The 12,346-nt window shown below is 39.9% G+C and overlaps 1 protein-coding gene across 2 annotated transcripts in view; it reads right to left on the bottom strand.

The window, feature by feature from the left end:
• SMG1 (SMG1 nonsense mediated mRNA decay associated PI3K related kinase) overlaps positions 1–12,346 on the bottom strand; it is a 146,764-nt gene that overhangs the window by 44,188 nt on the left and 90,230 nt on the right. For both annotated transcript variants that reach the window (XM_075010976.1, XM_075010974.1), the window contains exons 24-29: positions 4,371–4,516; positions 3,484–3,685; positions 2,941–3,050; positions 2,414–2,561; positions 1,747–1,906; positions 50–170 (exon numbers count right to left, since the gene is read on the bottom strand). In XM_075010976.1, coding sequence (XP_074867077.1) covers positions 50–170; positions 1,747–1,906; positions 2,414–2,561; positions 2,941–3,050; positions 3,484–3,685; positions 4,371–4,516 — 887 coding nt within the window. The remainder of the gene's footprint in view (positions 1–49; positions 171–1,746; positions 1,907–2,413; positions 2,562–2,940; positions 3,051–3,483; positions 3,686–4,370; positions 4,517–12,346) is intronic.

Below are 12,346 nucleotides of genomic sequence, written 5' to 3' on the forward strand. Positions count from 1 at the left end.
ACTAATGCTCAATAGATAATTCAGCACATAAAAGCAAAAACTTAGATACCTTTAAGTTTTTCCAGCAATTGATTCTGGTACACAGTATATCTTAGAGCATGCATCCACGGTCTTACATCATGCTGTTTGCATGACCGTAAAGCATCACTAAAAAGAGGAATAAGACAGTCCTGTGGAAGACATAAGTTGCACATTTGTCATGAAATAATGTAGACCCTGCAGTTTTCAACTCCTAAAGGACATTTTAAATTGGAGTAAGAAGTAGTTTACTAATTTTACGTTTATATAGCAAAGTACAACACCAAAAATATTTGGTTAGTTAGACGGTTTGAGCAGAGGCATCTAAAGTGAAGAGTCCTGCAATGAAGCCCTTTTAAGTGTGGCATTAGAAAGGTGAAGATGAAAGTGGTGTTAAGAGTCAGGAATTTTATTAATAGGTAGTAAAAAGTTATTTTTCAGGTGCAGCTGTGGCCTCATCTACACCTGCAAGTTTCTACCCAGCAAGTTATACCTGTTTTATCAGAGCACTGGAATTAAACTACCATTGCATGTCCACACAGTGTTCCTTGTGAGGGTGATGCACCTACACATTAGCAGATCTTGCAATGGCAGGGAGAGAAATGTGTTGTGGTAACTCTGCCACTGTTCAACTGACCACAGAGTGTTTTGGGAAGGGTTTGCATTGCTGCATGGGGCAGGCAGCATAACACAACACAAGTCTCCCAAATCTATTGCTCCATGATAATCCTATAACACTGACAGCTGCTTTTTGACTGAAGTACAAGGGAGAGTATGTGTGCGGTGGAGCGGGGGGCTGGATTCTGGGAGACAGAAAAGGCATTGGCATGCTGTCTCGTAAGTTCAGACAGCAAGAAACAACCAGTCTTGATGCAAAGCATGGGGAAAATCCTGACATCAGCCCCGCCTTCCTCCAGCAGGTGGGCCATCAGAAATGAAGCTTTGAAAGTGGAGAGGCACATGACACAGGGCAGCCAGACAGCTTTAAAATAAGGACTAGAGTGGTCTCTTGAGGGATTATGAGACACTTAGGGTTTGTCTACACCAGCTCCCTACTTCAAAGGGAGCATAGTAACTTGGGTGTTGGGAGTTTGCTTAATGAAGTGCTGTGCTGCATATGCAGCACTCCATTAAGCAAATTTCCCCACCGCGGCATCTACGAAGTGCCCTCGTGTCTAGCTGCGGCTCACCCACCGGTACTCCAAAGTACCGGCAGGTGAGCCACGGCTAAACACGAGCCGGCACTTTGAAGTTGCCACGGTGGGGAAATTTGCTTAATGGAGTGCTGCATATGTAGCGCACCACTTCATTAATGAACTCCCAAAACCCTACTTACCATGCTCCCTTCAAAGTCGGCAGGCAGTGTAGACACAGTCTTAGAGTGTTTACACTGGCACCTCAGCACTGCAGTTACTGAAAAGAAAGCTGTATGCCTCTCACTGGGGCGGTTTTCCTGGAACACTGCAACTGTGGTGTTTGTGTGCACTAAATGCCTTGCCAGTGTGGACAGATCAAGAATTACAGCCCCAGGAGCTGTTTTACTGCACTATAAACTTGCCAGTGTAGACAAGGCTAATGTTAGAAAATAATATGTTCTCTACTTTGTCTGAACAAGAGTAAGTGTACCTCTGCAAGAGTGTTAGTGCAATAACAGCTTAGTAGAAAGACATCATTTGATGCACACGACCATATATATATTTTTTAAAAATTTACACACAAAAAATATACCTCTGATGAAAGCCTGCTTGATACTGTATTTTCTAAAGCAGATGAACAATATAACTGCAGTGTGCTCAACACTGGCAATGACTGAGACACAGTCAATGTGGAAAGTCTTAGAGGTCCAATGGCTATTCTTGATGTCTGCTTCAGGTATTTTACAACATTTCTGAAATACAGGTAGAGAGTTAGGAAGTAGAATCGTCCACTCTATTAGCTAATAGTCCTTGTCTTTTTAATAAGCAGGCACCCTTATTTATTAACACAAAAAACTCTGAACAGTCAGCAAAGTTCTCCCACTTCAACAAAGTTCTCCCACTTCAACTGGAAGAAAGGATCAGGTCTTGTGCAACCTACAGTTGCCATGGCCAATAAGTTACACAGAATGCTTATTTCAAAGCATTGCTTACTGCAACTGTGAACTGTCAACTGTCTAGGTGAACAAAGCATTAGCTCCCTAAAATTAAAATTCCCTCCTTATTCTCTGGCTTAGTGGGTTTATACTCCCATTCACAAAACACAGCCTCTCATGCTCTCAGAAAGGCAGCCAAATAAAAGCTTTATACTTCAAATACAACGAACAATTACAACAAAGTGGTGTTTCATGGATTACAACCTTTCACACACACAAGTGATAAAAGGTCATTGTATTTACTCAAAGGTTCTTTAAACTTACTCAGTGATCAATTGCCATTTTTGTTCCTGCTCTGTGTGGTTTATAGCTGTCGCCAGACACACACAACTTCTCAATAATTGTACTTCAATTGCTTTTTGAAGTTCTCTTGGATCAGGACTTAACATGTTCGGAAGGAGTTTCTTCATGTCTACAAAGATTATACATACATTCCACAACTGGTTAAAAATGATCAACTATTACCATAATTCTTCTATAAAAGTCTTGAAAAGAAGAAACTTTGAGTAAGAACTGCAGAACGAACATTGAAAATTAATGAAAAGTTACATTTCTAAGTTCAAGTTCTTTTCTCAAAAAACATACACATCCAAAAAGCTGCAACAGCATTTAGAACTATGATTGCCAATAATTTCTGAACTTGGTAAATAAAGTTATAGTAGTTCTGCTAAACTGTGGAATCTGTTTACAAAAGTCTCCAATATCACTTCTTAATGGATATAGTACAGCATTTTAAACGTACTACAAATCTTCAGGAATTACTTTATTATGAATTTTCATTTTATTTGTACCTATTTTTTCTTTGGATCCTCCAGTAAGCAGGCTGATGTTTTCTCCAGGTAGCAGCTCTAGTTGTTCCATACAGTCAGTAAGTTCTCCAGATTCAAAGCTGCTTAAAGATCTGCAATTCAGTTTTATAGTTTTATTTCCATATTTCTGCTTCACCCCAAGTTGGTGTACATCCCACAACTAAACAGCAATGAAAAGCCAGAAGGAGCACTACTAATAAATAAGTGCGTATTAAAGGGACAAGCAATCCTCTGGCACCTTAGACACTAACAAATGGTTTAGGTCATGAGCCTTCATGGGTAAAATCCACTAAGGAAGTAAGCAACTTCCAAGTTATTTCTGCAGTATAGCTACAGCCCCAGTGATTTAGTTAAGATGGTGTCAACTCACTACTTATCAGTTACAGCTGCTATACATCAAGAAACAGTTTTCCAACTGAAACCATATTTATTTTGCATCTCACTCACTCACTCACATAAAGAAGCTTTCATGTAACAGTTTGCTGCTTTCAGCAATATTATTGGATAAATCAACAAGAATCTTACTTTATGTAGTTAAAGTCTGCTTTTAAGTTGACTGAGGTACTACTTGTGCTTTTTTTCAAATCATGAACAGAGTTCTGCCATTCTTGTACAGAAGACCAATCAGCAATTGCAATGTAACATTCACATGCTTTGTTACCCAAGTAATTTATAACTTCAGGTGACGAATCACTTGGTTTAGTCAGAACAGTTTTCCTAGATTCACCTGTGAAATTAAGAAAATCAATGATTCAGAAAAATAAGTCATTATTTGACAAAACACATGGAAAATTATGTTTAAGGCAAAAAGCTTCATTTTTTTAGATAAGTAGTCACACAATATTTATAGCACTTAACTTCTGAAATATAGTATATTTTACAAACTGCAAAATCAAAATACTTATCAAAGTGGTTTTAGAAGAACTTAGTAAATCTATGTAAAATGTCTGGAAGACAAAAAAATGGTTCAAAAAGTAAAGAAGAACTAAACTAGTATGTGCACAAAGAATATGAAATACACCTCACTTCTCAAAGTTTTAATGATGCTGAGGCAATGCCTCATATTATGGCTTCTTTCTAGAAGCAGTATTATTATAGTCTAAATAATTAGACATACTGCAACTGCTTAAAATATTAAGCACATTTTAGAGTGTGTTATCCCTGCTTCTATCAATTTTTTCATTAGGCCTCAAACCTGCAGATATTTATGCATATTCTTATCTTTATACGTGAGTAGTCCCATTATCTTCACTAGGATTACTCAGTTAAACCCACACATAAGTATATACAATGTAAATCAGTAAGGCACAGCAAGGCTTTACTTGTTACTGTAACACCTGTAAAACAATGTTATGTACATGTTCAGCACACAGAATTAATGCCAATTTTAAAAAGCAATTAATAAAGCTTACCATTCAACGAATGCTTTGGGCTGGCATTATTGCCACTGTTTGAATTGGCCAACTTCAAGACAGATTTATCAAAACCAGATATGCAGCAATCCACTCCTGTCATGGAACTCAAGTGTTCCTGGTATTCAACAGTTGCTTTTTCAAACCTTGAACATTTAAGATTTAATGTTCAGTCAACATATCACAGCAATGATTTTCTACTTTTGGAATAATGGAATCTGTATTAAAATTTTCTATAGAAGACAATAAGTGATCCCTCCAATACCATAAGACTAAAACAAAGGAAAATCAGACAATTTCTCCTGATGCTAAAACTTGGCAAACAGAAGTGAGGCTTAGGGAGTGAGCTACTGAAGGTGCGCTATCTAGTTACTGATTTCTTTTATTTTTGGAAACATTCATTATCCTTCAACCCCAAAACATCAAACTGCGATCTTTAAAAAATAAGACTGAATAAGATGGAAAACAAAGTTGTCAGCTGAAAGAGAATTTCACATACATAAACTATATATAACAGATTTTTTTTTTATTCAAGTGTTGACACTAAATTCAAATTAAACTGAAACAAACTTTACTGGCTGGCTCTAGATGAGTGAGTGGCTTCAATATTACTTTTCAAGTGAAAAGACTTCCAGAAATTCTCACTCCCTCTTAGAAGATAGAAACAACACAGCAGGGTAAGGACATGCAGAGCTCTCCCAGTCACTTCTCACAGCAATGCTGGCTTGGGGAAGCAGAATAAAAGCAATGGTTAGTGAAGCTAGCAATGGATGGACTAGCTTCACAGCCCCTAGGCCCTAATGATGTCACCAGCTGTCATTTTACCATCTGAATTTTACTTTTCTTTTTTCTTTTTTTTCTTTTTGCTTGCCCTATACTCATTCTCACCTCTCAGTACATCCTATGCACTACCAGCTTCTCAACAGTCTCCCACCTCTTGTTCCTCAGCTCTCCCTCAATCCCCAGCCATTTTCCCCACAACAATTTGTTAGAAGAAAACAAAGACCACAAAACAGAACACATGCTAACTACCATGACCTCTTAGCTTGCATGCATTAACCCCCTTTTCCCAGTCAGTTGTTTTTCCCTCTTTTGATGCTAAAGTCCTTGCAACAAGTCTCTCTCCTTTTGTCTTTTTGGAAAAACACCCAGTATACTGTGAGTACTTCCACATATAACGGACCAGGGAACAGGCGGATGCAAAATACAGTATCATTTTTGTATGCATTTCAGATGCAGATGATGTAATTAATTCATTTCAGATAAAAGACGACTATACTGTAACAGCTTTCATATATTTACACAACTTTGATACTAATCACTTAATTAGGAGAGGCTAATGTTGTATTCCAGATTTGATTTTACTGAATAGGGAGGAACTAGTAGAGAATCTGAAAGAGGAAGGCAGCTTGGATGAACGTAATCATAAAATGACAGAATTTACAATTTTAAGGAGCGATAGAAAGGAGAACAGCAAAATAAAGACAAGGATTTCAGGAGGGCAGACATTAGCCAACTTAAGGAGCTGCTAGATAAGGTCCCAGAGGAAGCAAGACTAAAGACTATGTGGAAGATTGACCCAAACAGGGTCAATCTTCTAGAGGTTATTTTTGCATGCCTGGTAGGGACACATGAAATTAAACTAACCGGGGTCAACAATCGAACCCTGTACTCTTCAATATTGTGAGAAGTAAGGGAGGTCAGTGGGAGATTTTGAAGACAGCCAGGTAAGTCGACTGCAGATAAGCTGATTCTAGCTACAATAATTGCTTGCCGTAGCTAGAATTGTACATCTACACCTAACTTACCTTCCTACTGTAGACCAGGCCTAAGAAAAACAATTGAAAAGAGCTGTCAGTTTTTCCAACGAGACGTTATCGAGGGTGCAAGAGCACACTAGTCTATTGCACAGGAAAGACAAGAAGCATAATAGCAAGAGCCCACCCTGGCTTAAGCAGGGAATCTTGAATGATCTAATAATTAAAAAGAAGTCCTATAAAAATAGAAACTAGTTCAAGTCACAAAGAAAGAATATAAACAAATAACACAAGTATGTTGAGGCAAAATTAGAAAAGGCAGAGCACAAAATGAAATTAAACTAGATAGAGACATACAGAGTAACTAGAAAACATTCTACAGATACATTAGTAAAAAGAGGCAGGCCAAGGACAGGGTAGGTCCATTGCTCAGTGAAGAGGAGAAAAACAAACAAACATTTGGAAATGGCAAAGGTGCTTATTTTTTTTGTTTGTTTGTTTCAGTTTTCACCAAGAAGGATGGGGCTGGCTGGATGCCTATATCAGTGAATGCTAGAGAAAAGGACATAGGACCACAAGTTAAAATAGGAAAACAAGTTTAAAATTACTTAGAAATATTAGATGCCTTCTAGTCACCAGGGTCTGATGAAATGCATCCTAATACTCCAGGAGCTGACTGAGGACGTATCTGAGCCATTAGCTATCATCTTTGAAAAACCATGGAAGATGGGAGAGATTCCAGAAGACTGGAAAAGGGCAAATATAGTGCCCATCTATAAAAAGGGAAATAAGGACAATCCAAAAAATTACAGACCAGTCAGCTTAACTTCTGTGCCAGGAAAGCTAATGGAGCAAATAATTAAGGAATCTATTTGCAAACATCTGAAAGATAAGGAACAGCATGAATCTATCAAGAGCAAATCATGTCAAACCAAATCTGATAGTTTTCTTTGATAGGACAGAAAGTCTTGTGACTAAAAGGGAACCAGCAGACATGGTATACCTAGACTTTAGAAAAGCATTTGATAGCCTTTCATGAACTTGTCACCAACAAACTATAGAAATATAACAGATGGGACTATCATCAGGCAGGTGTATAACTGGTTGGATAACTGTTCTCAGAGAGTAGTTATCAATGGTTCGAAGTCATGCTGGAAGGCATGAACTAGAAGGGTTCTGCAGGGATCAGTTTTGGGACCAATTCTGTTCAGTATCTTCATCAACTATTTAGATAATGGCAAAGAGAGTAGGCTTATAAAGTTTGCAGATGATACACCAAGCTGATAGGACTATAATTCAAAATGATCTGGACAAACTGGAGAAATGGTCTGAGGAAAATAGCAGGAAGTTCAATAAGGACAAATGCAAAGTACTCCACTTAGAAAAGAACACTCAGTTTCACACACACAAAATGGGAAATAGTTGTCTAAGAAGGAGCACTGCAGAAAGGGATCTAGGAGTCATAAGAACATAAGCTCTGAAGACATCCACGCAGTGTGCAGCGGCAGTTAGTAAAGCAAATAGGATGTTAGGAATTATTAAAAAAGGGATCGATAATAAGACAAAAGATATCATACTTCCCCTATATAAAACTATGGTACGCCCACATCTTGAGTACTGCGTGCAGATGTGGTCTCCTCACCTCAAAAAAGATATATTGGCATTAGAAAAGGTTCAGAAAAGGGCGACTAAGATGATTAGGGGCTTGGAAAGGGTCCCATATGGGGAGAGGCTAGAGAGACTGGGACTTTTCAGTTTGGAAAAGAGGCGACTGAGGGGCGATATGATAGAGGTATATAAAATCATGAATGGTGTGGAGAAAGTGAATATAGAAAAATTATTTACCTTTTCCCATAATACAAGAACTAGGGGACACCAAATGAAATTGATGGGTAGTAGGTTCAAAACTAATAAAAGGAAATTTTTCTTCACACAGCGCACAGTCAACCTGTGGAACTCCTTGCTGGAGGAGGCTGTGAAGGCCAGGACTCTATTAGGGTTTAAAAAAGAGCTTGATAAATTTTTGCAGGTTAGGTCCATAAATGGCTATTAGCCAGGGATAAAGTATGGTGCCCTAGCCTTCAGAACAAGGGCAGGAGATGGATGGCAGGAGATAAATCACTTGATCATTGTCTTCTGTTCTTCTTCTCTGGGGCACCTGGCACTGGCCACCGTTGGCAGATGGGATGCTGGGCTGGATGGACCTTTGGTCTGACCCAGTATGGCCATTCTTATGTTCTAAGGAGCACTGCAGAAAGGGATCTAGGAGTCAGTGCTAAACATGACATTTTTGGAAAAAAAAAAAAAAAGGCAAATATGTTTGTGGGATGCATTAAAAGGCATGTCTTAAGCAAGACCCTGGAAATAATTCTTCTGCTCTACTCTGCAACTGGAGTACTGTGTCCAGTTCTGAGCATCATATTTCAACAACGAGGAGAAACTGGAGAAGGTACAAAGAAGAGCAACTAAAATGATTAAAGTTTTAGAAAATATGAACTCTGAAAGAAGGAGGGACAGCTCAGTGGTTTAAGCATTGGCCTGCTAAACCCAGGGTTGTGAGCTCAATCCTTGAGGCAAGCTATTTAGGCATCTGAGACAAATAAGTTAAAAAAAATTGTCAGGGATAGTGCTCATTCCTGTGAGAGGACAGGAGACTGGACTCAATGACCTCTGAAGGTCCCTTCCAGCTCTATGCGATAGGCATATCTCCATACATTTGGGGGGATGGAGGGGCAAATGATCAGAAGTTTGAGCACTGGCCTGCTAAACCCAGGGTTAAGAGTTCAATGAGGAGTCCATTTAGGCATCTGGGGCAGATTTAAAAAAAAAAAAAAATCTGTCAGAGATGGTGCTTGTTCCTGCCAAGAGGGCAGGGGACTGGACTTAATGACCTCCAGAGGTCCCTTCCAGGTCTATGAGATGTCTCTCTCCATGTACAATAGAAGGCTGAAATAAATGAGTTTGTTCAGTATGGAAAAGAGAAGACTGAAAGGGAACATACTAACAGTTTTCAAGTACCTCAAAGCTTATAATAAGGAGGAGGGAGAAAAACTACTCTCAACCTCTCACAGTAGGACAAGAAGCAATGGGCTTAAATTGCAGTAAGGGAGGTTTAGGTTGCACATTAGGAAAAACTTTCTAACCGTCAGGGTGGTTAAACACTGGAATAAATTACCTAAGAAGTTTGTAGAATCTCCATCGTTGGAGATATTTAAGAGCAGACCAGATAAACATCTCTCAGGGATGGTGACTTGTCCAACTGTGAGTGCAGGGAACTGAACTTGATGACCTCTCAAGATCCCTTCCAGTTCTAATATTCTGATTCTCTCTCTCTCTCTCTCTCTGCTTACAGGAACCACAGAAGGGAACAGAGAGCAGTAATCTGGAAAGGTTGCTATGATATCTAAGACTGGTCTGAGAGCAGTGTACCTCAGACACTGTTAGTCCTATGGAGGGAGCTGAAGTTGCTCTGAGAAGGAGATCCATGAAGTTCCCATTTTTCTCACTCACTAAAGCAAGAGAAGAGACGATCACTGGTGTGATCTGCAGGTCTGATTTGTATTCATTCTGTCACTGATTCTTCATGCCTCTGACTAGATCCTATTTAAAGTATGTCAACACAAGATAGCATCTACAGTACAGGCAATGTACACACAACATGCATGGGTATACATCCCATGTAGACAGTGGGGGCTTCTTTACGCGAGGAGCATAGAATGGCCTATGTGCCTGAACTCCACCTACATATCCATCTTGGCTCTCTACATACTAAAGTCATGCCCTTCACATCCGCACTGTTATTTGAAGCAGTGCAACAACTGCTGCCCCCCAGAGCTTCTTCCCACCTCTGGCAGAGAGGAGGCAGTAGGGAAAGGTTCCAGTAGCTCCCAAAGCCTTTCACCCTGCGCACAGCTTCACACCACAGAGTGTGGACGCAGCCTGCCCTTCACTGTGATGTGTAGCTACATATATCTCATATGCCATTGCAAGCGTAGACATGATCAGTGTTTGTAGCTGGATTTTTCAGAGACCACCTGGCATGTATGCTGCCTTTCTATGGGCCCCAACTGGTGGCACAGGAAGGAATCAGTAAAATGTTTCGAGGGTCCCTTTTTCTCACCCTATGCACAGGCCAAACCAAGCAGTTAAAAAAGGTGGAAAGGAAGCACCTGTAACAGTGACAGAGGTAGGAAGAGAGATTAAAAGTGCTATTTGTCAGTATGCCAGCAGGATGAAAGGTAAATGTGGGCACAGAATGCATGTGCGTGTTTTTCCCTCGGGTGAATTTTAGCCTAATATGAGAAAAAACACAAGTACTTTGTTATGGACGGAAAGAGTGCTTTTCCCCAAGTGTTAAAAAAACAAAAACAAAAGATGGCCTAAATTAAAACTACAAAATAGTATCTCTTTTCTTTAAATTATTAGTTCTGTAGATTTGCAGTAGTAATGCTAAATGTGTAATTCATGTGGACCTTTAATAAAAATAATTTAGTATATTTCGCTGTTACAATTAACAGCGCAAATTGCAAATTTAGGTGTCTTTGCCCTATGTTAAAACACAAACTATTCATTTTTCCACACCCAAAAGACCATATAACAGCTAATTTAAATAGCAGTTGGGAATAGCTCTTACATTGTAACAAAAATGTGTATAGGTTATAACAATTGAATCTGAATTCCCTCTCCCTTCCAATCTTTTTATACTACATGTTTCTTAGACTGTAAAAATGGGCAGGGACTGCCATCGTGTGCCTTTGTGCAGCACTTAAAAGAATGAGATCACCATAAAATAAAACATAGTAATCCAACAATATTTTCCTTCTCACTCCTCACCTTCTTTTCAAAAACATCCCATTAATTTCCTTTTTCACTATGGCCTGTTGTACTAGCTTTGATACAGGAACAGTTCACATTGCTAACAATGCATTTCTTATGAAGGTATACATTATCTGAAGGCCCTAACAAAAGAAAATAGACATCACTAAACCTTTTAAAAATTTGTGTAGATTTTTTTGCCTGGGTGTAAATCACCATTGGGTAAAGCCCAAAAATATTATGTTAAGCTCCCAACAGTCCAAGGTTACTCACAACCATGACAGCCGAAACAGGCACAGGTGGCTGAGGAAAAAAATAGGAGGGTAAATCTTGTTTTCTAGTGTGTCCCCAAAATGCCTCTCTGGCCACACAGATTCAAAGGGCCCCATATGGAAGGCCACCACACCTAAGACAAGGAAAAGGCCATAACTGTTTCCTAGCTTGCTACAGAGCGTAGAGGCCCACGTACAGGGTGCCAAGGGATTTTAAGGCCGTTCAGCCTTGAATCTGAGAGTTCAGAGAACAACGCTTCAGAGGAGCTCCTGAATAGCAGACTGAATCTTCTGGAATAAACCTGAGGAGAGCAGCCAAGAATCATGCTTTATTACAATCAGAGGCCATGATCTTGGCCAACCAGTCCATAATGTCCAAGGCCACCTGGAGGGTGCCCTAACTACTGCTTTGCCTCCTCTACCATTGTGGAAAAAACTCCTAGGTGTGACCCTGAACTTGCCAAGGGAGTTCCACAAATTAAAATTTTACCTGCCCAACAGGGCCCGATGGTTGGATATATGAAACTGCACACTGGTCATGAAATTAATCTTTCTGCCAAAAAAGTTCAGCCTCTAGTCATCTCTATTCTTTGGTGTACCATTCTTCACCTGTCTCTCTCATTAACTGTGGAGACAACCAGCAGTTGGGTGCATAGAAATACTCAAACCTTTGAATTCACACCTTCAGTCTTGAATGCACTCTTAAAGGTACTCAAACCTTTCAAATATTTGGACATGGGAAGGAGTCTGCCACAATGCCTTGGCAATCCTGAAGACCCCTGATTGGATTGGCAGTGTGATGCAGGCTGGTGTGACGGAAGAGAGGACACTGAAGAGGCCCTCTGATGGTTCTGTCAACTTCACAGTTTCCAAATTTAGGTTGGCAGCCACCCTCTCGACTATCAACCTGGGAAGGCCCCACCACCGCTTTGTCCAACAATGAAGACAAGGGAATTATTGCAGGGGGAGGGATGGGCTCTCCTTTCCCTTCTGGAGATGGCTTTCCAGTGCTGATGCCTGATGTGCTGCTCTGGTATCAGGTTCCACACCGTGCTCTAAACTCAGTGCCGGGGTGATTTGTCCAAGACTTCTTGAACGAAAGTTCTTGCAAATCTTGCACATATTTTTTGTA

Source organism: Carettochelys insculpta, chromosome 16 (genome assembly GCF_033958435.1).
Source record: "Carettochelys insculpta isolate YL-2023 chromosome 16, ASM3395843v1, whole genome shotgun sequence".
Classification (NCBI taxonomy): domain Eukaryota; kingdom Metazoa; phylum Chordata; order Testudines; family Carettochelyidae; genus Carettochelys; species Carettochelys insculpta.